The sequence below is a fragment of the Staurois parvus genome, unplaced genomic scaffold, assembly GCF_062004578.1.
Source record: "Staurois parvus isolate SC_StPar_1 unplaced genomic scaffold, SC_StPar_1.0 ptg000448l, whole genome shotgun sequence".
NCBI classification, from domain to species: domain Eukaryota; kingdom Metazoa; phylum Chordata; class Amphibia; order Anura; family Ranidae; genus Staurois; species Staurois parvus.
Genome location: NW_028318244.1, coordinates 2,500,602 through 2,528,422, shown reverse-complemented (window position 1 = coordinate 2,528,422; position 27,821 = coordinate 2,500,602). Strand labels below are relative to the sequence as shown.

The 27,821-nt window shown below is 42.7% G+C and overlaps 1 protein-coding gene across 2 annotated transcripts in view; it reads left to right on the top strand.

Annotated features, from left to right (window-relative positions):
* FBXO16 (F-box protein 16) overlaps nucleotides 1-27,821 on the top strand; it is a 124,561-nt gene that overhangs the window by 80,478 nt on the left and 16,262 nt on the right. For both annotated transcript variants that reach the window (XM_089688177.1, XM_089688176.1), the window contains exons 4-6: nucleotides 6,088-6,294; nucleotides 9,562-9,726; nucleotides 12,361-12,587. In XM_089688177.1, coding sequence (XP_089544303.1) covers nucleotides 6,088-6,294; nucleotides 9,562-9,726; nucleotides 12,361-12,587 — 599 coding nt within the window. The remainder of the gene's footprint in view (nucleotides 1-6,087; nucleotides 6,295-9,561; nucleotides 9,727-12,360; nucleotides 12,588-27,821) is intronic.

The window sequence follows — 27,821 nt, the reverse complement described above, 5'->3', positions numbered from 1 at the left end:
ACAACGAGAGCCATGACAGGTCCTCTTTTTGGAGAGATCTGACCAACACACCATTCTGCATTGAATTGAAATTGGAGTTGTGTTTTGTCTAGGAAAGATTCCTTTTTGCTGTAGCATGGTAAGAAGAGTTCTCCTTCTCACAGGAAGATGGACAAACATTTTTCCAGGGGGCCGTGTGATGTCGGTCATGTAGTGGAGAACAGGTGTTTGCTGCGTTAACTTACCCTAATGATCTGTGCCGCCCCCCCCCCCATCCCTAGGTGAGAAGAGATTTATTGTTTGTTAATTGCACCTTCAGAAAGGCTTGATGTATTGTACACAGATAAGAGAGAATGATGGGCTGCAGGTGGCACAAGCATCAATGGAGGCCAAAGACTTAAAGCTGAAGTTTAATCTGCTTATATTTTGCCTTCCATTCTCCCTCATCAAAATGCTAAAGACATTTTTAAATAAAACCTTTCCATCTGTTTTCATTACATGCCTTATTTTAAACCCAATGATGTCATCACTGGGTCTCGGTGCTTCTCAATGCAGATCATTGCTAGTGGGAGGAGCCAGCAGGGTGCTGTGCATATCTTCCTGAACATATCGCAGCATCCTGCCTCAGTACTCCTTTGAAGAACCCTGAGCCCTTATACATGCAGTGGGAGGTGTTTTGCAAATATCAAAATGCCTCAGTACCCCTCTCAAGAACACTTAGCCCTGATGCGCAGTGGGAGGAGTTATGCAAATCCTAAAATCCCTTGACAGGTGGGTTTCAGTCTGGAGGAGTGGGCGTTTCCTAGGCAGGCTGTATTTGCATGTTAATACTCACATGTGAAGCTGAGCCACCATATTTGAAAGAAATAAAATCTAATGAATGAAAGTGGCGGGCAAGGGACAATCAGAGCTGGGTAGGAAAGGGCTAGATGAAACCTGATGTCCTCCAGTCAAGAAATGAGGTGGGCTCTCTAACTTTCTGCAGCTTCTAATGCACGTTCTATGCAACTCACAGTGTTCATTGAAAGCAGAGTAAGCTATATCCATACAGGATAGGAGCTGATACAACTAGGGAAGGCCAGAGGTCATATCTGGTGGTCAAGAGATGCAACTGGCAAATGATTGCAAAATGTGCACTCTGGGTGTTTCTAGATAGGTAACATCACTGGTTACTGGTACCCATGAAAGGTGTTCATTGCCTTGTCGGGATGGGGAACGTTGCTCTTTGCCGTGTGCGATCAGTTTAGCTTTATTCAGATAAGCCAGTGAGAACAGGAGTACATTTCCAGTACCATCGTGGCTTTTGGCTGGAGCAATGATCCGTCACTCATTAAAGATAGTTGCACATTCCTCAGCTCAAGAAGCAAACTGAGAAGCCGTGATATGTATAACCAGACACCAGCATGCCACACCTGCATGATGACCTGGAATGAGGCGTCAAACACCAAGCCTTTCATGTGGTAACCAAGACCCCTATACTGTAATTTCAAAGGATCAGTTGCATTTATGTCAATACATTTGCAGTGCTAAATACACACTAATTACCATTGGTGTGTCCTTGTTCTTTTTGTGTTGACCAGACCAGGGGCGGACTGACAACTCATGGGGCCCCCGGGCAATAGGGGATCATGGGGCCCCTGTGTCCTTGCCCAAACTAAAAAAAGCCTATGAAAAAGGTACCAGGGGCATCTCATTGGGACCCCTACTGACCCCAGGCCCTCGGACAGTGCCCGAGTTTCCAAATGGTCAGTCCGCCCCTGGACCAGACAGAGGTATTCTTATGACATTGTAGACATTACCATATATATCATCATTAAACAGGCTCAGTAGAACTTCAGTAAATCTTTTAAATATTTCCACTGGTGATCTGTCATTACCATCTGATTTATGGTTGAGAAACACACTCATGCTATTTTTTTCCAATGTTCATGAAGAGTCAGGTCATTGTCAATGGTTTTGAATACCTTGTACAAAATCCTGTAGTTTAGACAATTTAGACCAGGTCTTCTCAACCAGGGTTCCATAGAAGGTTGCTAGGTGTTCCATGAACAGATTGATCCCCCAGCTAAAATAACCCCAATTCCCCACAGTTATCTAATGTAAAGGGTTATTGCTGTAGTGACCACAAATGTAAAGAGGCTTTTCTCAACTCGCCACCAATGTAAGGGGGTGTATTTCCATTGACAACTAGTGTAGTGGGACCTTGTATAAAATCCTGTAGTTCAGATAAAGGCTTAGATCATTTAGGCCAGGTTTACTCAACCAGGATTCCATGGAACTTTGGATCCTCCAGAAGTTGCTAGGGGTTCCTTGAGCAGATTGATCCCTCACTTACAATGACCACAGTGTAAAGGTGAAATTCTCCTCTGATGTTTAATCTAAGATGTCACTTCTACACTGACCACCAATGTAAAGGGGCTTTTCTCAACTCGCCACCAATGTAAGAGGGTGTTTTTCCATTGACAACTAGTGTAGTGGGACCTTGTATAAAACCCTGTAGTTCAGATATAGGCTTAGATCATTTAGGCCAGGTTTACTCAACCAGGATTCCATGGAACTTTGGATCCTCCAGAGGTTGCTAGGGGTTCCTTGAGCAGATTGATCCCTCGCTTACAATGACCACCAGTGTAAAGTTGAAATTCCCCTCTGATGTCTAATCTAAGATGTCACTTCTACAATGACCAACAATGTAAAGGGGCTTTCCTCAACTCGCCACCAATGAAAGGGGGTGTTTTTCCATTGACAACTAGTGTAGTGGGACCTTGTATAAAACCCTGTAGTTCAGATAAAGGCTTAGATCATTTAGGCCAGGTTTTCTCAACCAGGATTCCATGGAACTTTGGGGTTCCTCCAGAGGTTGCTAGGGGTTCCTTGAGCAGATTGATCCCTTGCTTACAATGACCACAGTGTAAAGGTGAAATTCCCCTCTGATGTCTAATCTAAGATGTCACTTCTACACTGACCACCAATGTAAAGGGGCTTTTCTCCATTGACCACTAATGTAAGGGACATTTTTCCACTGATCTAGTATAAGGGGATGCTACAATTTTTACAATGTGTGTTTCTCATCTGCTTATTATTGTTAGGGGATCCATGAGTAAATAAATCTCCCACCTACGATGACCACCAATGTAAGAGGGCAATTCCCAACTGCCTACCAAACCAGAGGGGCTTTTATCCACCGATCACCAATGTAAGGGGGCTTTTATCCACTGATCACCTATCTATGTACATAGATATATGTGATATGAGACATTTTTTCATTGACAATTAGTATAGGGTGATGCTACAATTTTCACAGTCTGTGTTTTTTGTGTTGATTTATTGTCTTATGGAGTATTGTAAAAGAATCTGCTCCTGATGTCAAGTACTCTATTTTTGCAATATTCTTTATTCATGTAAAATGTTTCACAAATTACTGGTCATGATAATGCATTGTGATCTGTAGATATAGTATTTTTTAAGGAGTTCCTAGAGACCTCAGAATGATTTTAAAGGTTCCTTTGGGGTAAAATGGTTGATTTAGGCTCATGTAATGTATGGTGGACCTGAACAAGTTCCTTGCTACTCAATGTGCAGATTGGATTACCTGAATCTTGATTCTGTATACATAGATATCAATATTCATCTATTTTGAGATTACATATGATGAAGGGATGTCTGATCTCCTAAAATGCATTGGCTTTCTTCTTCTATTGTTTGATTTAAACACACTATACTAGACTCCTTGAACATTGGTGTGGCACCATTACTATTTTCTACAAATTTTGCTTTTTTTTGCTGTCTGTGTCCTCATTTTGAAAGTTCTTCTTTATGTCTGGTCTGGGCAACCTTATTAGAAGTGAAAGAATCTCTTAAAAAAGGACACAAACTGTAACAGATACCTCAAGATCGAACTCTTCCCTACTTTACTAAAGCAATCCCATTTATTACTTACCTCTTAGGCTTAGTTCACACTAGCTTTGTCAGCAGGCGTCAGACAGATGTTTGGGAATAGTCAAACGCCTATGAAAATCCTGCACATGGCAGCACACAGTGCTGTTCACACTGAAGCATTAGCGTTGCGTCGCGGCAAAACTGACGCCTTGTGTCGAGTCAGGAGGAGTTGAAGCTTCCCATTCAAGTATATGGTGCCACTGCGCAATCGCCTCCCAGGCGTTTGCGGTGCAGTTGCGACATAGTTGCGAGGCGGTTGCGGAGCTTTAATACCATTTAACTTCATTATAGGTGTTTTTTTGTGCGGTTTTAACTCCTGGCAAATGCCTATCAACCGTCTCAAAACCGCGCATGGGGCGTTTGAGGAGCGTTAAAAACGCTTCCCAAACGCCTGTCAAACGCTATATGGGCGTTTGGCAAGAGTAAGGCTACGTTCACACTAGCATTGTGTGCAGGCGGCAGAGAGGCGTTTGGGAAGCATTTTTACCGCTTCCCAAATGCCTCTGCCAATTCTGCACATTACAGCACATGGTGCTGTTCTAACAGGAGCGTTTGCGTTGCGTCACGGCAAAACGGACACCTCTGGTCGAGTCAGGAGGTGTTGAAACCTCCTATTCTTGTCTATGGTGCTGCTCCGCAAACGCCGGCCGGTGCGGTTGCGGAGCGTTTGCGGAGCGGTAACACCACTCGAACTGCATTATAGGCATTTGTAGGGCGTTATTAACGCTCGGCAAATGCCTAGCAACCGCCGCTAAACCGCGCATGCGGAGTTTGCCGAGCATTAAAAAATGCTCCGCAAACGCCGGACCAACGCTTGCCAAACGCTATAGGGGTGTTTGGCAAGCATTGGTGTGAACGAGCCCTTAGAAATAAAGTCAAGTGTGAATGTCTGGGCAGGAGCGGTGGAATGGGCAGGCAGGCCTAATGGTAGGGTCACTCAGCGACTGACGACAGCCACTACCCACAGACCAGAGTCCCTCAGGGCGCGGAGTCTAAGCCCCAGGCTGCCCTTCACCAGGGCCCCTGATGGTGGGGATGGACTTGACACAGCCTGAGACCAGGTCACGGCCCCCGAGTAACCCCAGCTGCGGTAACGACTGCCGCCAATGGCGTACAGCTGGTGGGAGCCAGATGGAAAACGTATAGCGTGGTCGGACAGGCCGGGTCGATAACAACGGAGCAAACAGTACAAGACGGTGGACAAGAATACTCAGGTCACGGGCCGGGTTCAGAAACGGGAGGTCAGGTAATGGGATAAAGCAGAGAATAATGTTGTCCAAGCCGAGTCAGTTACCAGGAGAGCAATGAGAACAGAACAAGAGCTTACTGCAAAGGAACATACAGGACACGAATGCAAAGAGCAACTGCAGACAGCAGGCTTAAATGTGATCAGCCACACCCTTCTGGAGGAGGAGCCGCAGAGGCCTGAAAGCATAAAGGCTCCCACCATGCTTTGCAGGAACTTAAGATGGATGCCAGCACATGGAGCAACACAATCTCTGAGGAAAGGTAGGACCTTGACAGTGAACCAGCCCTTAGATTGTAAGCTCCAAGGAGCAGGGCCCTCTTAACACTCTTGTATTGAGCTGTATTGTCTCCCGTTTTATTGTAAAGCGCTGAGTAAACTGTTGGCGCTATATAAATCCTGTATAATAATAATTATTATTATTATCTGTGTCCACATTAGAGAAATATCCCTCACTTTCTGTTGTGCTGACTGAGTTGGTAGTGAAGGATAATGTCCTCAAAGGGGACGCAGACACTGTTTTTCGTTTGTTGGAACTACAGAGGTGATTAAACTCTGTTGTATCTTCACAATGGGTTTGAGTTGCAAAAGGAGCAGAGACAATTTACTAAAGCAAGAGAGGCTTAGCAAAGCGAACATTCCCAAAGCTTAATAAATAAGATGAAGTTATGGTAAATTCAATTAAGCAGTCATGTACTAGCAAAAATCCTTTTAAAAAAAAATCCTGGCACATGATTGGGTATTCAGAGTGAACACACTTTATTTACCATCATTGACTTCTCAAAGTGAACACAAGGTTTTTCTAAGTAAACCTTCACCTTCCCAAGGGAGCATGCGCTATTCCTTTAGTAAATCTTGAGTAGGTGACACATCTGAGAAAAGACAGAAAGTGAGGATTAACCAAGGGGAACTGTTTCTGCTTCCAGTTTGACAAGTGGTCGGATGCCCAGAGACGGAGGATCCTCTGTGATCTGTTCGAGAGATGTTCCATGTCGCAGCTGAGGTTCTGTAACAACCACTTGCAGGAGAAAGTCCCGCGGGAGTCTATGGACTTCACCACAGTGCTGCCACGGGTTCTGTCTCTCTACGTTTTCTCCTTCCTGGACCCCCGCAGCCTCTGCCGCTGTGCACAGGTGTGTATTGCATGTGGTCATTGCTAATGTGACCCCCACCCACTAGTCCGTCTGTTCTAGTCAGTGAAAGATGCTCCTATCTCTAAACATTCATATCTAGATGCCCAGGCCAATTTTAACAGATTGCATGTTGTAAAGGGGACAGGATCAACTGGTATTGGCAGCGACAAACCATGTATGAGCCAAGGACACCCAGGAAGAGTGCAAACAGGTTTCTTCTGCACTTCTATTCAGCAAGGCAGCAAACAAGCACAATTTCAATGCAGGAGGGCTTTGTACAGCAAGACCAAAGCATAAAAGTAAACAAAAAAAAATCTGCTCCTCTGAGCCATTAACATAAATCAGGTCAGTTCTTGACTAAGAGAGTGCTCTCTTAATATGTTCCCTGACACAAGCAGGCAGCAGTGTATCTTTTTACTGTTCTGTCTGCACTCAGCCATTTTTCCCAGCAGCAAGTACCCGTAGCAGAGAGATGGAGAGAAAGAGTCCTGAGCTTCAGTCAGATCACATATATAAAAGAGAGAGCGTTAACCCTCAGTCAGATCACATATATAAAAGAGAGAGCGTTAACCCTCAGTCAGATCACATATATAAATGAGAAAGAGAGCTCCCTGATCATCAGTCATATCATATACAAAGGAGAGAGAGAGCCCTGATCATCAGTCAGATCACATATATAAAAGAGAGAGCGTTAACCCTCAGTCAGATCACATAAAAAAAAAAAGAGAGCTTCCTGATCATCTGTCAGATCACATATATAAAGGAGAGAGTTCTGATCATCAGTCAGATCACATATATAAAAGAGAGAGAGAGTTCTGATCATCAGTCAGATCACATATATAAAGGAGAGGGAGAGAACCCTGATCATCAGTCAGATCACATATATAAATGAGAAAGAGAGCTCCCTGATCATCTGTCAGATCACTTATATAAAGGAGAGAGAGAATCCTGATCATCATTCAGATCACATATATAAGGAAGAGAGAGAGAGCCCTGATCATCAGTCAGATCACACATATAAAGGAAAGAGAGAGTCCTTATCATCAGTCATATCACATATATAAAGGAGAGAGAGAGTTCTGATCATTAATCAGATCACATATATAAAGGAGAGAGAGACCTGATCATCACTCGGATCACATATAGAAAGAAAAGAGAGAGAGAGAACCCTGATCATCAGTCATATCACATATATAAAGGTGAGAGAAAGTCCTAATCATCAGTCAGATCACATATATAAAGAAGAGAGAGAGAGAGCCCTAATCATCAGTCGGATCACACATATAAAGGAGAGAGAGAGACCTGATCATCAGTTATATCACATATATAAAAGAGAGAGAGAGACCTGATCATCATTCAGATCACATATATAAAGGAGAGAGAGTCCTGATCATCAGTCGGATCACACATATAAAGGAGAGAGAGAGACCTGATCATCAGTCAGATCACATATATAAGGGAGAGAGAGAGCCCTGATCATCAGTTATATCACATATATAAAAGAGAGAGAGAGACCTGATCATCATTCAGATCACATATATAAAGGAGAGAGAGAATCCTTATCATCAGTCATATCACATATATAAAGCAGAGAGAGAGACCTGATCATCAGTCAGATCACATATATAAGGGAGAGAGAGCCCCAATCATCATTCAGATCACATATATAAAGGAGAGAGAGAATCCTTATCATCAGTCATATCACATATATAAAGAAAAGAGACAGCCCTGATCATCAGTCAGATCATAAATATAACAGAGAGAGAGAGAGAGCCCTGATCATCATTCAAATTGTATATATAAAGGAGAGAGAGCCCTGATCATCAGTCAGATCATATAAATAAAGGAGAGAGAGAGCCCAGATCATCAGTCAGATCACATATATAAAGAAAAGAGAGAGCCCTGATCATCATACCGCTTCCAATGGATTCTAGCGTCCCTGTCAACCACAAGGCTAGAACCTCACAGAGCTCAAACAATGCTTGCTACTACTCACAGGGATTTTCAAACATCTCTGCCTAACTAACCCAAAGTTAGGTATAGATGGATCCAAAGACAATAGAAGACACTGGTAGGGAAAGGGTCCTCAATGAAGTTTTAATGGTGGTAAAAATAAAAAAGCAAACCCATTGCTGGAGTTCATACCTTTCTATGTGGTGGCAAACCATCCCATCTGCTCTCCAGATACAAAGAAAAGGTTAAAGTGGTTCTACAGCTTCGTTTTTTAAAATATGTTTATTAAAATTATAAATATGTCATTCTTACCTGCTGTGTGCAATGGTTTTGCACAGAGCAGCCCCAGTCCTCCTCTTCTCAGGTCCCCCACCGGCGTTCCTGGCTTCCTCTTTTCAGCCACTGCCCCCATATGAAGCTAGGTCCTATGACTCATGTGGTCTTGCTCCCGAGCTCCACTGCCTGTGTCCATAGGTACAGACAGTGGGGCACAGCTCCGCTCAGGCTCCCACGTAACAGAGTTTGATCAACAACAGCAGGAGACAATTGCTCCTGCTGATATCGATCTGCTCGGTGTGGAGGGACAGAGCTGGGAGAGCCGCTGCTCTCATGCACATCGCTGGATCGTGATGGGGCTCAGGTAAGTATAAGGAGGGCTGGGGGTGGGATTCCAGGCACAGAAGGTTTTTTACCTTAATGCACAGAATGTAAGTAAACCTAAGTGGTTAGAAAGGCTCAAACGTTTTTACCTTCATGCATTCTATACATGAAGGTAAAAACTTTCTTTGTGCAGCAGCTCCCTCAGCCCCCCTAATGCTCACCTGAGCCCCCTCTCGATCCAGCGATGTGCACTGGAGTCTTGGAAATCCCAGGACTCCCTCTCCTCATTGGCTGAGACAGCAGCAGGAGCCATTGGCCACTGTCAATCACAGCCAATGAGAAGAGAAAGGGAGCGGGGCCAAGCCGTTGCTCTGTGTGTTAATGAACACACAGAACAGTGGGTGCCCCCATAGCAAGCTGCTTGCTGTGGGGACACCCGACAAGAGGGCAGGGCCAGGAGCACCAGCGGGGGACCCGAGAAGCGGAGGATCTGGGCTGCTCTGTGCAAAACCACAGATATTGTTATTTAAAAAAAAAAGAGGCCTTTAATATCACTTTAAGGCTTTAAAACCGCTTTAAGGCTGAACTCGAGGCAACGAGCCAGTCAGTTGTACTGCAATGTTCATAAGATAACGAGGGGCATGCTGATAGGAAGGGAGAGCAGAGTGCTGAGGGAAACCTGTAGTACTGATGATAAGTGTATACTTTCCTCAGGTGAGCTGGCATTGGAAAACCCTGACAGAACTGGACCAGCTGTGGATGCCCAAGTGCCTGCGATTCGGTTGGTACATCAACTTTTCTCCAACGCCTTTTGAGCAAGGCATCTGGAAGAGACAGTACATAGAGACAGTGAACGAACTGCACGTCACAAGACCCAAGGTGGGTGCGGCAACCTCTTTTACAGGAGTGTATTCATTTATGGGGAGCATTGATAAAATACACCAGCCGAAAAAATTGTTTTTTAAATTTTTTTTTTTTCCCCTATATTTATGCAGATCTGACTAATTGGCATCAAAAATCAACCAATGAGCATAGCAGCTGTAACATCTGTAAGGCCGCATGCACATGGATGTTTAGGGCTCATGTACACTGCAGCTGATAAACTCACGTTTAGGAGCTATTCAGCATTTTTCTTCAGCAGCCCCTGAACTCACCCTAATGTTTTCCTATGTGTCCATGTACACATTGTCGTTTACAGGCAGTTAGCCGTTTTTTTAAACGCAGAAAACTTGTGTTCAGCAGTAGATTTTATCAGCGTTTCAAACGCAAAACGCTTGTAAACTCGGCTAAGCACGATTTAAATTTTTTTTTTAACTCTTCCATTTCCAGATGCTGTCCAGAGCCTTTTTTCATCATGAAAAATGCATGGAAAGCGTTTTCCCGGTACTCAAATGGACCTGGTACATTATACTTTGAGGTTTTGCATGAAAGAGAATATGTTACATTGCTGCAATAATTTCTGCACAGAAATGAGATGGAACACATTCAAACACCACAAAAAAAGACAGCTAATCTCAACACATACTGCTCTCTCTGCTTCTACTCTCTCTATTTCTCTCAAAATGCCTGAAATAGTAAATTTGTACTGTTTTTCAGTGCATTCTTGGCATTTGGGAAGGTCTCCTGAGGTTATCTTAAAAAAAAAGCTTCTAAATGCAAACGCACATAAACGCGGTATGCAAACGCAGCTAAACAGGCGTTTTTTAATCTACGTTTTCCAGCAGTCAGTTTCCATCGTTCAGAAGTGTCCTGTGTACATGAGGCCTTAGAGGCTGAAGAGTGCATAAGCGTGAAATTCCCAGTGTAGCAGCTGTACGTAGCCATACATGCAGGGGCACTGCCCGAGGGCCCGGGGTCAGTAGGGGGCCACATGAGATGCCCCTGGTACCTTTTTCATAGGCTTTTTTGAGTTTGGGCAAGGACACAGGGGCCCCATGATCCCCTATTGCCCAGGGGCCCCATGAGTTGTCAGTCCGCCCCTGCATACATGTGTAAATGCCAGTGCTCCTGTGCAACTGTTTTTACCCGCACAGTGAAAGCAGTAATTCTAGGGCCATGGTTCATGGCTAACTGTAAACTGATACCCTATAAAGGCTTTTAAAGCTTTGGCTATAGAGAGTTTTGGGTGAATTTTATGCAATTCCACAGGCATGTGTAATTTTATGATATGATGTCTTTTGTATCTATTACTCGACACAAACTCATTTTTTATATTTGACCAAAAAAAGGGCAAATTACCATGATTGCACTAAAATCCATGTAGTGTATTTTCTCCTGAAAATATGCATTTAACTGGCCTTCATTCTACAGTAGGACGAGGGACCTCTTTCGTTCTTGGAGGATGTCATTTCACGTTCGCTCATTCTTGCTGAGTATATACACCTTCAGGAGCGCACAGCGCAGCAACCAGTGATTGCATTACCAGTCAGGGTAAAGAGCCAATGACGTTGGCTCTATACCATGTGATTAGCTGTGTCCAATCATAGCTGATCACATGTAAACAAATGTTAGTAATCAGCCTTCCTTTTCCTCAGCGCTATCACTGCCTGAGGAAAGGAAAGCTGATAATTGGCTTTCCTATGACAGGGACATTTACACTGATAATCACTGCAGCCCCATCAGTGCCAATCAGTGCACCCCCCTCAATGCAGCATATCAGTGTCCATCAGTGCAGCATATCATTGCCCATCAGTGCAGCCTCATCAGTGCCTCATCATAAATGCCCATCAGTGCAGCTTATCAGTGCCACCTCATCAGTGAAGCCTCATCACTACCCATCACTGCAGCCTTATCAATGACTATCAATGCAGTCTCATCAGCGCCCATCAGGGCAGTCTCATCAGCGCCCATCAGTGCAGTCTCATCAGCGCCCATCGGTGCAGTCTCATTAGTGCCCATCAGTGCAGCCTATCAGTGCCTATCAGTGCAGCTTCATCAGCACACATTAGTGCTTAATAAAAATTATTTATTTGCAATTTTTTGCAATATTTTATAACAGAAACCTTTTTTCATTTGTTTAGCAAAAAATAGAAAACCCAGTGGTGATTAAAGACCACCAAAAGAAAGCTATGGCTGTCTCAAAAAATTATATATATTTAGTTTGGGTACAGTGTTGCATGACCGCACAATTGTCATTCAAAGTGCAACAGCACTGAAAGCTGAAAATTGGCCTGGGCAGGAAGGGGGTGAAAGTGCCCGATATTGAAGTGGCTAATAAATAACTGCACAAATCTCATACAACATAAAAAAAATTGCAACTAGCACCATTTTATTCTCCAGGTCTTTGATTTTAGAAATGATACTCTTTTGGGCTGGTTTACAGTTATTTCTGGCAATAAATGTAGATTTTTCATGTGTGCAAAAAATTAAAAGACTGCCCCAGCTGGCAAGTGGTTGAGAAGGAACAGGCTCCAGTTTAGATTGTAACGTGTGTGGTAAGCCTAACAAGCATAACAAGAACGATACATCTCTATTTAGTGCCTGTATGACCCTTATGACGTTCTTCCCAAACAGACTCCACCGAAAGAAGAGTTTGTAGTTATCGATGTGAGGCCAATTAATAAAGAAGCTTTGGATACAAAATTAACGTCTTCCCTTACCTACCGATCTATGTCGGGAAAATCCCATGACAGGGGGAAGAAGGAGGTCCCGCCCTGGCGCTCTTCAGATAAACATCCCACCGACACCATACGATACAACTACCTGGATAACTTCGACCCCATCGAGCAAGCGCGACAGGTGTAAGTAGGATTTTTACATTGGGGTTGATTTACTAAAACTGCAGAGTGCAAAATCTGGTGCAGCTGTACATGGTCACCTATCAGCTTCTAACTTCAGCTTGTTCAGTTAAGCTTTGACAAAATAAAACCTGGAAGCTGATTGGTTTCCATGCAGAGTTACACCAGATTTTGCACTCTCCAGGTTTAGTAAATCAACCCATTTGCACCTTTTGATTGAATTTACCAATTCTTAACTGAAATTTGACGTGGAGATGTAATGAAACATATTTCGATAAATGTACTATACTTGGCTAATTTATGTCCCCTAATGTCTAATAATTTAAAATGTTTGCCCAACCAGCAAGTTCTTGGTGCGGGGGTTTCAGCACTGAAAAGAGGTCTGATTAGAAAGAGGTTAGAAAGGACTTGTAGGGGACTAGTCACCAGTATTTCTTGTGGCTTCTTCACATCTGATCTATTCCTCATTATCCTATCTTGTTCTGTGCTGTGCAGGGGGCCATCTTGGTAGGGTCAGGGCTTTGCTTCTTCATATCAGAGCTGCCCCCTGATGACTGGTGATCCAATGACAGTGATTGAGGTGGGGAAAGCACAGGTCTACAGAATGAAGTAGAAGCAGGGAGATCCTTGTACTGCATGTCCTCAGGTACAGCTACCTCTCCAGCAAGGAGAACAGTGACCAGCACAGTAGTGATAGCACCAAATCTCACTCCAAGTTCAGTTGAGACTATTAGTCAGAGGCAGCAGTGCCTTAGATGATCTCATCCTGCAGATATACAGCTAAGTTACATTACGAGAGTGCCTAGCCACATGACTGAAGCAACGTGCAACTTCTCATGAGAAAATCAAGTCAGAAGGCTAATTTTTTAGGGTACATCTTTTAGATACTCCTTAGAAGAAACCAAATAATCAGTTTCTGAATGTAGTACCACTTTAATCTTGATATTAAATTTTGCAGTCATTTTAAAGCAGAGCTCCACCCAAAAGGGGAAGTTTCACTTTAAGCTTTGTCCCCCACTCCCCATTAATTATTGGCACATCTGGGGAGCGGGTACCCAAATTTTACAGATACCTGCTCCCGTTTCCGCTGCGATCAGCTAGGTGATCAGAAGCAGAAGTTGTCCTCCCCTGTCCCTCCCCGTAGTCTTCTGGGACACTTGACAGGTCTCAGAAGACTACGGGGCCATTCACAAAGAGCAGCACTTCTCGCGCATGCGCAGTGGGCACCTGGCTGTGAAGCTGCAAGCTGTCACAGCTGGGTACCCACACTGAAGATGCCGGCACCAGGGAGAGAAGACGGCCGGTGAAACCAGCCGTGGTGAGGACACCACTGGATCAAGGGACAGGTAGGCGTCTGTATGTCAGGGATGCGGGTGTGACCAGAAGTGTGTGGACTGACACAGGGAAACTAAACATAACACAGTGCAAACAAACTGAACCAAACCTCCAACAGATAACAAACATACGATACAAGAGTAGTCAGGCAGGCCAGGTCGGTAGCAAACGGAGTACCAGGAGCAGGTGGGAGAGTGGTCAGGACTAGCCGAGGTCAGTACAGGCAGAGTTCAGGCAGCGTCAGGACAGCAGAAACAGGATCAGGAAACCAGGGCCAAGCAAACAGTACAACAAGGCACAGACTGCAGGTCTGGCCATCTCTTAAATACACCACCTGCAATCAGCCCCAGGTGATGGCTAATTGCCGAAGTGAGCCTCTGGTTGTTGAGAGCACCCGCTGGCCAGCCCTGGTACTGCAGCCCACAAGGCAGGTGAGTCCCACCACTATTGGCAAGTCCATTCCTGATACTGTATTTCAAAAGTCAGCAGCTAGCGAGCTTAAAAAAAATATAATAAAAGTGACCAAAAAACCCCACTGGCATTTGACTTTGATGTGTATGTCAGGGCAAAAAAAAAGCCATATTACAAAAAAACCTATTCAGTACATCTCTGCTATAAACATACATTTCCCCATGTTATATCTCTTTAGAAATCTGTAAGTGCAGACAAATATATGTTGATCTGTCAGTAATCCAGTGAGCGTATAACCTCCTGTTTGGGCTGACAACACAGTGCCTCTATTGCTCTGAATCTCAACCAGTATTGTCAGCCAGCCCTGTCTGCTGGACTACCAAAATCTGCTTAGTCTTTGCCCTTTTATTTCCCTCTCCACATGCATACATTTATTTTCTTTTTGAATATAGGGAGAGAGATTTTAGGAGATGTAGCTCTGGGGGCATGCTGACTTCAAATATCCTTCCCCTGTCAGAATTTTACATTGCTAGTGATAGTGTCACAGGGAGTACTGAGCCAAACTACCCTGGGTTTTGGTGAACCTGGCCAGGAAAGGGATCCCCCCAGCAAAGCACCTTTGTCCCCATTTTGTATGAGGACAAGGGCTTCTGCTGGAAGTTATGGGGATCTGTGGGTAAGGGGTTTATCAGAATCTGGAAACCCACTTTCTAATAAGATGGCCCAAAATTCCCCCCCTTCTATGTGAATGAGTATGGGGTACACATTTAACAAAAATAAAAATATAACGTAGAAATAAACAAGCCCAAACATCTGACAAGTCCTTTATTAAAAAATATAAAAATCCCCCCAAAAATGTTCTTTGTCAATCATGATGCCCACCACCTGCTGACTTACAAAAAAAACAGACGATCCAGTGCGTGTGACTGATCCCAATGGTACCACTAGACGAATGACAGCTCCCCTTGCTGTCATTGGCTAAATAAATGAAAAAGCTGGAATAGTGGTGACATAATTGTCATGTCATCACTGTCCCTACCCCTTTGGTTATTTAGCTGTGGATTCCTAGTTACATAAGCCGTTCCTAGGGATACAGCAGGTGCCAACACCCACTGCTTCTTTAGCTACTGTTGCCGTCGTATATAGAAGTGATAGAAACAAAACTTTATATGATTTTTGGTTTCTGACAAACAGGGTTCCAAATGGCCAAAAGTTCAGGTGTTCCTCAATGGCAGTGACGCAGCGACTGCATATCCCAGACGTCTCTGCAGTTCAACCTTCTGTGAGCATTGGCTGCTGTGATGTTTGGGGCAATGCTAAAGACCACGGTCTGTGGCGGCTGCATCATCACCTTAGTACTGGAGACTACAGGGGGGGCACTGAAACAAAAAGAAGCATCTGTTGAGGCTCAGTGTTCACAGCCAGAGGATCACACAAATTTATTGCTGGAAAAAAGTGCATGCAGAAAAAAAAAATTAAAGAAGTTGAGTCAGGAACCCCTCTACAGCAAACAGAAGAAAAAAATCCAAACTGGAGTTCTGCTTTAACCAATAGCCACTTTCATAGCACATCAGTAGGAGTTCCATGTACAAACCGTGTGGTGCTCCTGCAGGTTGGACGCAGCTCTTGATATGGTAGATCAGCCTTTCTCAACCTTTTCAACACAGAGGAATCCATAAGGTAACTTTCCGGTCTCAAGGAAACCCTTTTAATAATTACTATATCTACAACTCATGATACATTAGTGTGATGGTCAGTGGGAAGAATGTTCCTTACACTTGTGGTCATTGGGAGGAATTACCACCTTACAGATAGCAAAAAAGATCAATGGTAGGAACATATCTCAGAGGCCGAAATTGCTCAAGGAACCTCTATCAACTTCTGGAGGAACCCTAGGGTTCCTTGGAGCGCCGGTTGGGAATCCCTGTGTTAAATAGTTGTTTTGTGTCAGCAGAGTGCCTTATGCAGGCCATAGACGGGGAGAAAAACGGTCGATTTTTCTTTTAAAAAACGAAAAATCGGTCGTTCAAGCGGCCGACGTTACCAGCAATGATAAAAAAAATCGGCCAATTTTCATCCCGTCTACAGCCGGCAAAAAGTGTCCCTGCAGAGAGCTCTGCTATTTCTTTGACAGTTCCTTGACATTTAAAGCGGTTGCAACATTGTATCTATTTGTATCCATTTAGGATACAGATGTTTTTATTCGGAAACAAATAGATAAAATGTTGCAACCTCTGTAAATGTCAAGGAACTGTCAAAGAAATAGCGGAGCTCTCTGCAGGGACACTTTTTTGCCGGACTGGAATTCCTCTTATTTTTCATCCTTCTTCATCATCATCCTCTTCTTCTTCTTCTTCATCCTCTTCTTCTTCTTCATCATCATCATCCTCTTCTTCTTCTTCTTCATCATCATCCTCTTCTTCTTCTTCATCATCATCCTCTTCTTCTTCTTCTTCATCCTCTTATTCTTCTTCTTCATCATCATCCTCTTCTTCTTCATTATCATCATCATCCTCTCCTTCTTCTTCTTCATCTTCATCATCATCCTCTTCTTCTTCTTCATCATCATCCTCTTCTTCTTCTTCTTCATCATCATCCTCTTCTTCTTCATCATCATCCTCTTCTTCTATTTCTTCTTCTTCTACTTATTCATCATCATCATCCTCTTCTTCTTCTTCTTCTGCATCATCATCCTCTTCTTCTTCATCATCATCCTCTTCTTCTTCTTCTTCATCATCATCCTCTTCTTCTTTTTCTTCTTCTTCATCATCATCCTCTTCTTCTTCATCATCTTCTTCTTCTTCTTCATCCTCTTCTTCTTCCTCTTCTTCTTTTTCTTCTTTTTGTGTTCCTCTTGCAGGTCACTGCTCATGCGCAGATTTTTTATCGGTAAAAAATCGGCCGATTTGCCCATCATTGCCGCGAAAATCGGCCGATCGGCAAAATCGGCCGATTTTTTTCCAACTTTACCGATAAAAAAAATCTGCCAAAATACCGAAAAACGGCCAAACAAATAGCCCACTAACGATCCGAAAATCGGCCGATTTTATTTTCGGCCGAAAAATCGGCCGATTTTCGACCCATCTATGGCCTGCATTATGCTTGCTGCAATCAGATGAGGAGAGCTGCATGATGGATTACCCCTCTTCTCTAACCAGGCCTGAACACAGATACAGCCCCACTGTGCACACAGATAACAGTGATGGATTGTCAGATCTTGTCCGTGCTGGAAGTGTGTGTGATGTGCACAGATCATTTTTCAGCATTTGTGGACCTGAACCAGGGGCGGACTGACCATTTGGAAACTGGGGCACTGCCCGAGGGCCCGGGGTCAGTAGGGGGCCCCATGAGATGCCCCTGGTACCTTTTTCATAGGCTTTTTTGAGTTTCAAGGACACAGGGGCCCCATGATCCCCTATTGCCCGGGGGCCCCATGAGTTGTCAGTCCGCCCCTGACCTGAACCTGTACAGTTTGAATTCTTGTCCCAGCTGCAGTGCGAATTTCCTGCCTCGTGTCACACAGCTGCCCAGCAGATATACTATTACAGCTGACATATCACTGTATAACAGAAATCCTTCTGCAATGTGGCAGAATGAGATTGAAGTTCAGTTGGCTCTTGTGTACACCTTTTCCTGTAACCAGTGGCCTTGCTAAAAGGGGTCAAAGTGGATGCAGCTCTCATGGGGCCCTAAAGTATGTAGGACCCTAAATGATGTCACCCTGTTGTATGCATGCTTTCTCTGGTTCAATTTTTTATTAGCAGAAAATGTTAGAGAATTAACAAAATTCACAACATGAACATACAAGACTTGAGTCCACTTGGTAGAGAAAAGCAAAACAGGCTGCACTCTCTTCGTGCATTATGTGGTGAAACACGAGTTTATGTAGCCTCCCTGGCTGTATTCCTGAGTGTAGCTCGGGGTAAAGTTTCAGTACCACAAGTGGTAACCCATGAGCTACACTCGGGCTTACCATGCGGCGCTGCTCCGGGATCTGGTCTTCTCTTACTTTGTCCTGCTCTCCCGCGATGTCCCTCCTGCAGTGTCCCCTGTAATGTCCTCCGGCGGATGCCGGCATCTGTCTTCTGGGTTCCGTCCCCTGCGACGTCGGGATGTACGGGGGACAGAACTGGCGGGAAATTTGAAAATTGACAAAAAGTGACATTTACTAAATTCACTAAAATCACATAGTAAAACATTACTGTATCTAACCATTTCACATACATTTTGTCCCGAGTGCTTTGTCCTGTGCCCTGCCTACATTATTACTGTTCTTTCCGCCTGGAAACTTAGAAACGTCCATGGCGTCCAAAAAGCGTCCCTTTAGGTCAAAAGCGGTTTTAGACCGGCTAGAGAACAGCGATAGTAAATCAGAACCACTTGCAGAATTGAGTGATAATGATTCGTGGGGAAAATTTGCCATCAGACACTGAAAACGATTTTGTGACTTTGCTCAGCGATGTGCGAACTTGGCGCTATATTTCAAATTTCAGTGTTTTTGGTTTGATTATATTATTGAATTAAATTTATTATTATATTATTTTTTATGATTATTTATTAAATTATAATTTATGATTTCGTGTTTCAAATTTTATCATACCCGGGATGTTTACTAGACTCTTGTTCAGGCAGATTTCAGTGAGTTATTCCTAAGAATTACAGGCCTACAATAAAAAAACAACATATTTCCATGCAAAAAAAGCACAACTTTGAGCACAGAAATGTGGACATAATCAGACCGCTAAGGAGGTTAAAAGCATAAAAATACATACTCACAAACCAAAGGGAGATAAAAACAGAGATAAAAAGTCAGTGGTGACGGTCCAAAGTGACGGTAGACCCCTACTGAGGTAGGTTAACATGTTTTGGGAGACATACTTCCTTGGCTAAATGGTTAGCAATTCCACTTTGTATTACTAGGGTTGTTGGTTCAAATCCCAGTCACGGCACCAACTGCCTGAGGTTTGCATGTTCTCCCTGTGCCTGCATGTGTTTCCTCTAGGTACTCCGATTTCCTCCCACACTCCAAAGACATGCTGGTACCTTAACTGGATCCTGTCTAAATTGGCCCTAGTATGTGTATGCATGAATGTGAGTTAGGGACCTCAGGTTGTAAACCCTTGAGGGTTAGGGACTAATGTGAATGTACAATATATATGTAAAGTGCTGTGTAAATTGATGGCGCTATAAAAGTACCATAAATAAGGGGTAAAGTGAAAAGAGTACCTTTGGGCAATGTGCAGTAGTGAGGCAGGAAGAGGGGTGATTGAGCAGTTTGCAGTCTTTGAGGATTTGTGATTCTGTGGATATGAAATAGATTGTAGTGTTTATAGGTCTATCAACTCTTGATTGAAGTCAACAGAGAGAAAGCGGGTTTGCCATTGAACCCACATTTTTTTTGGCCTGGTATCGTAAGTTTTGCTGTCATCTGTTTTGTTCAATAAAGTTCAGTGAAGTCTGGGTTTGACTCCAGATCACTTAAGTGTTTTGGACTGCCAGGCTTTGACAGTCACTAGTGGCAATCAGAACATGAGTCATATAGGTAAATGGGTGTTTTGTGAGACCCTTGGGTTTCATCTTGAGAAGTGCCTCACAGGGATTTTGCAAAAAGGGGGGTTCAGTAGTGTTTGTATACCAGATTTTTGTTGCTGCCCACAACCCATTGCACACATTTCCATTTACTTTTTTTTATACCTGTAACATGGGACAGAAAATGAGGACAACAGGAGTCACTTGGACATTGGTTCTAGCCATTTTGCCACTCTACTGTTGTTATTCCCATTGGAGAGATTTCCCCTGACTTCTTCTCCAACAGGACAGGAAGTGGAGAATAAATCTCCCCAGTGAGACACAGACGGCAATTAAAACCAAAAAAACTTTGGGTGGAGTTGAGGTTTAAGAATTGCATTTGATGGTATCTTCCAAGGTTGTGTAGGTGGGTTTTGACCTTTAGATTTTTAATTCAATCACAGACTGTCTCCGGTGTCTCAGTTTACTACAGGGTAAGGAAAAAGACCAGCATTCCTTGCTGTAAGTTTGTGTAATTTAATCGCAAGCACATGCCGTAAATCCAATGTTTTGTAGGTATGCATGCTGGCCTTGTTCCTTACCTGATCCCAATGGCGCCACCTTAATCCACAATATGATTAAACAGACTTAGGCCGGCCATACATGGGTCGATTTTTTTGAACGATTTTTCGTTCAAAAATCAGACCTAAGAATAATCAGCCGATTTTCGCTCTGTTAGTGGGGCAATGGCACTGGACAATTTTCGTGGTTCCTCCCCATTTCGTTTAGTAGGCATGCTGGAAAATGCGTGAAAAACTACTGATTTTCGAAAGCATTGGTGGCACCATCGGATTACAGAACGAACTATGTTTTCGATCGAAAAATAGTTTGGAATTCGACCTATGTATGGCCAGCTTTATTGATCAGATGCAGCCTATTTAAACCTTCTTAATTAGGGCAGGTGTGCACTGCAAAGTACTGCGTTGCAGTGTCAACTAATTGCTAGCACATGGTGAAGGATTAAAGCTGATTATTGCAACAGGCAGTTGATGCTTCATGTTCCAAGAGGTATGTGTGCGGAATGGCCACACACACCCCATTCAGTCCACTGCCAAACACTTTATTAGATGTAAATACAACGGCTTTGGTTTACAAAAGGAATAAAAACATATCAAAGTAAATGCCGACTGAGCTTAGTGAATGAACACAGCTTCACCTTATTTTATTAACAAATTGAATATTCACTTTCTAAAATGAATATTCATTTTGGGAAGTGAACAGTCTCCACTCCGTTAGTATATCAACCCCAGTGAGGTTCAGATTGCACATTATAATGAGTGAGATCTTTTCCCTTTTCACCAACATAAGTGAAATCATTAGAAATGCCTCATCTGGAATATGCAGTTCAGTTTTGGGCACCAATTCACAAAAAGAACATTGGGGAACTGGAGAAAGTACAGAGAAGGGCAACCAAATTGATACGAGGCATGGAGGAGATCAGCTATGAGGAAAGATTAGAGGAACTGAATTTATTCTCTCTTGAGAAGAGGAGATTAAGGGGGGATATGATCTCCATGTATAATACATAAGGGGGGATATGATCTCCATGTATAATACATAAGGGGGGGATATGATCTCCATGTATAATACATAAGGGGGGATATGGTCTCCATGTATAATACATAAGGGGGGATATGATCTCCATGTATAATACATAAGGGGGATATGATCTCCATGTATAATACATAAGGGGGGATATGATCTCCATGTATAATACATAAGGGGGGGATATGATCTCCATGTATAATACATAAGGGGGGGATATGATCTCCATGTATAATACATAAGGGGGATATGATCTCCATGTATAATACATAAGGGGGGATATGATCTCCATATATAATACATAAGGGGGGGATATGATCTCCATGTATAATACATAAGGGGGATATGATCTCCATGTATAATACATAAGGGGGGATATGATCTCCATATATAATACATAAGGGGGGGATATGATCTCCATGTATAATACATAAGGGGGATATGATCTCCATGTATAACACATAAGGGGGATATGATCTCCATGTATAATACATAAGGGGGATATGATCTCCATGTATAACACATAAGGGGGATATGATCTCCATGTATAATACATAAGGGGGGATATGATCTCCATGTATAATACATAAGGGGGGATATGATCTCCATGTATAATACATAGGGAGGATATGATCTCCATGTATAATACATAAGGGGGGATATGATCTCCGTGTATAATACATAAGGGGGGATATGATCTCCATGTATAATACATAAGGGGGATATGATCACCATGTATAATACATAAGGGGGGATATGATCTCCATGTATAATACATAAGGGGGGATATGATCTCCATGTATAATACATAAGGGGGGATATGATCTCCATGTATAATACATAAGGGGGGATATGATCTCCATGTATAATACATAAGGGGGGATATGATCTCCATGTATAATACATAAGGGGGGATATGATCTCCATGTATAATACATAAGGGGGGATATGATCTCCATGTATAATACATAAGGGGGGATATGATCAACATGTATAAATACATCAGTGGTTCATAATGTGAACACGGTGTAGAGCTATTCACCCTGAGGTCATCACAGAGGAAAAGGGGGCACACTTTACGTCTGGAGGAAAAGAAAATACGGAAAGGTTTCTTCACAGTGAGAGCTGTGAAAATGTGGAATAGACTCCCTCAAGAGTTGGTTCTGGCCAGCTCAGTGGATTGCTTTAAAAAAGTCCTGGATTCTTTCCTAGATACACAGAATATAACTGGATACTAACATTTATAGGTAAAGTTGATCCAGGGAATATCTGATTGCCTCTCGGGGGATCAGGAAGGAATTTATTTCCCTGCAGGAGCAAATTGGATCATGCTTTGCTGTTTTTCTTTTTTTTTCCTGCCTCTGGATCAACTGTGGGTGTATGATTATAACTTTTTTTTTTTTTGATGGTTGAACTGGATGGACGATTGTCTTTTTTCAGCCAGACTAGCTAAGTGGTGACTGCTCCAACGTTTCTGAGACAAGAAGTCTGGTCCCATACAGGTTTGCATTCCTGTCCTGCAGCTCATGAGCAGTCATGATACAATCTGATTGTTGTGGAGAGCATCCCATCACTGTTTTTTTTATCTAAAGTCTGTTCATAAATGCCAGGGGGAAGGGCTCATCTTCAAAGACACTTTGTCATCAGACACATTGAGATTCTTGATGAAAGAAATGGCATGCGGGCATTTGGAGTTTCCATGCTGCTGCATTCTGGTTACAGAAATAAGTCTCCTTGACTGCAGTGGAGTGGAGCAGAGAAATTAAATCTGACCTCCAGACTCCCCTTCAGTCTTGCACAGTTGCACTCCTGTACTGACATTGCTTACTATTTAACTTCCCTAGCGGTCTGATTATGTCCATATTTCTGTGTTTAAAGCGGTACATTTTTTTGCATGGAAATATGTATTTTTTTTATTGTAGGCCTGTAATTTTTAGGAATAATTCACTGTAATCTGTCCGAACAAGAGTCTAGTAAACATCCTGCGTAGGATAAAACTTGAAACACGAAATCATAAATTATAATTTAATAAATAATCATAAAAAATAATATAATAATAAATTTAATTAAATAATATAATCAAACCAAAAACGCTGAAATTTGAAATAGAGCGCCAAGTTCGCACATCATTGAGCAAAGTCGCAAAATCATTTTCAGTGTCTGATGACGAATTTCCCCACGAATCATTATCACTCAATTCTGCAAGTGGTTCTAATTTACTATCACTGTTCTCTAGCTGGTATAAAATCGCTTTTGACCTAAAGGGACGCTTTTTGGACGCCATGGACGTTTCTCAGTTTCCAGGCAGAAAGAACAGTAAAAATGCAGGCAGGGCACAGGACAAAGCAGTAGGGACAAAATGTATGTGAAATGGTTTGATACAGTAATGTTTTACTATGTGATTTTAGTGTATTTATTGAATGTCACTTTTTGACATTTTCAAATTTCCCGCTGTTCCGTCAACCGTATGTCCCGACGCTCGCAAGGAACGGAACCCAGAAGACAGATGCCGGCATCTGCCGGATTACATTGCCAGGGACAGTGCAGGAGGGACATCGCGGGAGCGCAGGACAAGGTAAGTGAAGAACAGATCCTGGATCAGCGCTGCAGGGTATTCCCGAGTGTAGCTCGGGGTTACCACTTGTGGTACTGAAACTTTACCCCGAGCTACACTCGGGAATACCGCCAGGGGGGTTAAGGTAACAGTGTATGCATTGCCAGATACTGGAGGAGGAAGCAGTGCTGGATCAGTAAGCTAAAAATTTAAAGGGACAACATCACGCACGTTAGTCGGTTGGAGATGGCGTTTTTTCTCAACTATCAACCTGCTACTTTAAATGCTCTTCATGCTGTGAGGAATTTTGTAATATGTATCTTGCTGAATTTTATGGAAATACTCTTTGAACTGAATAAAGGGCATTTTTACTTACTACACTATGGAGATACACATTTTTCTCTTTTGTTATTGATTGTGGTGATGGAAGCGATCTGGCCTGCAGATCCTATAAGGAGAGTTGTGGAAAGTGAATTCCTCTAAAGCAATCTTGACCATTTTATAACTTTATGTTGTAATGCCTATGAAATGTGTTGGCCTTGGACCCTTTGTTTCTTGGCTCATGTACACTGCAGCTGATAAACTGATGCTCAGGAGCTGTTCAGCATTTTTTTCAGCAGCCCCTGAACTCTCCCTAATGTTTTCTTATGTGTCCATGTACACATAGTCGTTTACAGTTGTTTACATGCAGTTGAGTTTACGGTTGTTTTTGAACGCACCAAACTTGCATTCAGGAATAGATTTTACCGGCGTTTCAATTGCCAAATGCTTGTAAACGCGGTTAACCGCGTTTATAAGCATTTGCGTTTAGAAGTGTTTTTTAATTTTTCCATGTCCAGATGCTGTCCAGAGCCTTTTTTCTTTATCAAAAATGCATTCAAAGCGTTTTCCATGTATTCAAATGGACTTAGTATACAAGCGCAGTCAGTTCCAGGTTTCACGTGAAGGAAAACATGGTAGAACGTGCTGCATTATGCTCATGATGGGATCCACAGTGAATACAACCAGAAAAGACAGGTCATCTCAACACATACTGCTCTCTCTGCTTCTGCTCTCTATTCCTCTCAAAATGTCTGAAATAGTTAATTTGTTATAATTTTTCAGTGCATTCTGGGCATTTGGGAAGGTCTCCTGAGGTTATCTTTTAAAAACGCACATAAACGCACATAAACGTGCATAAACACGGTATGCAAATGCCGCTAAACTGACGTTTTTTAACCTAATTTTTCCAGCAGTCAGTTTCCATCGTCCAGAAGAGTTTTCCAAACGCCCTGTGTACATGAGCCCTTACAATAAAGCATCATTGCCCAGATACCAGGAGCATGAGAAGTGACTGATGTCATTTCTCTAGGCTAATGCAGGCCATAGACGGGTCGTTTATCGGCCGAATTTTCGTCCGCACAAAAAATAGGCCGATATTCACGCCTTTAGTGGGGTCAGCCCACCGGCCGTTTTTCGTGGATCTTCTCATTTATTTTTATCGGTCATGCTGGAAAATCCACTATTTTACCTGATGGTGTTTGGGATATCAAGACAAGAAGAAAACAGATGAATTATGGAAGAATCTTTATCACAAATTGATTGATTTTACATATATGGACTCTTTATGGACGTTTTATTCAGCTATGTCACTCTTTTATTTTTTGTAGCTATTATTTAGCTATATGACGCCCTCCCAGGACTGGACAACCATGCTGTTGCCAAGTGGTTAAAGCGCTCTAAAGGTTCCATCATGAAAGAAGAGTCAGCATGGTTCACTAGTTTCTAGGCCACCTCATCTGGGAATTTATGGACAGCAGCAGCCTACAACCCAAATACAGGCACAGTGCTGCAGAAGGATACAGTCTGTGTGCAGAATTGAAAGCTGTAGTAAAGACACTTCAGCAGGATTCTTCTTCCTATGTCACTATCTAAACTGACAGCTGGGTGGTCTTTAACCACTTGGCAACCGCAAAAACGGACACTTTTTGTGGATGATGGTGTCAGCATCGGCAACGGCGCCGACTGATTTTTCGTTTATTGGCCGACAATTTGTCAATGGCCTGCCTAAAGGAACAGAGTGACCATCAAATCACAAGACTGTTGGACTGCTTAAAGCAGATAAGAACTTGTTTGTGGGGTGAAACGTGTTTACATTAGACTGCTTAAATTAGATAAGAACTTGTTTGTGCAATTAAAGATGTCTACTTGCTTGAGAAGTTAGAAATCTTAAAGTTTAGGGTAGATAAGAAGAAATCTTTAAGTTTAGGGTAGATAAGAAGCTGATTTGAAGCAAAAGTGTGATATTCTTAGATAACACAGTGTAGTGGCTGGGCATGACTCTGTTATATTCACGGAACCTTTCTGTTAGCTCCTCCTAGAGTGACTGTGGCGCCCGGCCACTTTGAGAAAGCTGCCAGAAAAAGGGTTTAAAAACGGGGAGCTTAAGCGCAATCAATGGGTGCCTTCCTATGCAGACGAGGACACTCTGACGCTGGGACTCTTGCCAAGGCTATAAGAGCTCATCAATTGGTCGCGTTTACGGTTTCCCATGACCCCCTGTGCATTATGGTTCTGATGGGGTCTGTTACTTTCCCATCTTCCCATAGCTTTGGTAATGTATTAATTCTATGCTTTGACGCTGTCAAAAGATGTGTCTATTTCATGCTGTAATGCTCACATTATTATTGGTGTGCGTTATTATGCAGATTGTGATGACTATAAGATATATCTTCCTGTGTGTCGTGTGATAATAAAAGTGGAGGTTTTGACAGTGCAAGAATATTGGAGCGTGTTGAATACATAAAGTTCATCTATATAAATAGACAAATCACATATATCCTTTTTTGTACTTATTCTAAGTTGTGGAATGACTACAGTCACTTGAAACATGGTGGACTCTATTAAACACATGGATTGTATGGACTTTGTATAATTTATATATATGGTTGTATGATTTGTAATTAATTAGCGCTGCTTTTATTATTTTGTGTTTATTTAATTGGTATCAAAATTATATAGTTACTGCTGGTACACATATCTAATTTTTGACCTAGCGCGGATTTGATTTTTTGATTATGTTATATTTAAAGTGACAGTGTGTCTCTTGCCGGATAGGAGACCTTAAAGCAGTGCTGGATCAGTAAGCTGTATATACAATAAAGTGACAGACTGTGTCTTTTCGGATCATGGAAAAGGAAGCAGTGCTGGATCAGTAAGCTGAATATAAAGTGATTGTGTGCTCTTTGTCAAATAGTGGAGGAAGAAGCAGTGCTGGATTAGTAAGCTGTATATAAAGTGACAACATGTGTCTTGCAATATCATTGAGGAGGAAGCAGTGCTGGACCAGTTAGCTGTATATAAAGTGACAACGTGTGTCTTGTCATATCATGGAGGAGGAAGCAGTGCTGGACCAGTAAGCTGTATATAAAGTGACAATGTGTGTCTTGTGATATCATGGAGGAGAAAGCACTGCTGGACTAGTAAGCTATATAAAAAGTGACAACGTGTGTCTTGTCATATTATGGAGGAGGAAGCAGTGCTGGACCAGTAAGCTGTATATAAAATGACAAGGTGTGTCTTGTCATATCATGGAGGAGGAAGCAGTGCTGGACCAGTAAGCTATATAAAAAGTGACAACGTGGGTCTTGTCGTATCATGGAGGAGAAAGCAGCGCTGGACCAGTAAGCTATATAAAATGTGACGTGTCTTGTCATATCATGGAGGAGGAAGCAGTGCTGGACCAGTAATCTGTGTATATAGTGACAATATGTGTTTTCTCATATCATGGAAGAGGAAGCAGTTCTGGACCAGTAAGCCATATATAGGATGACAATGTGTACTTT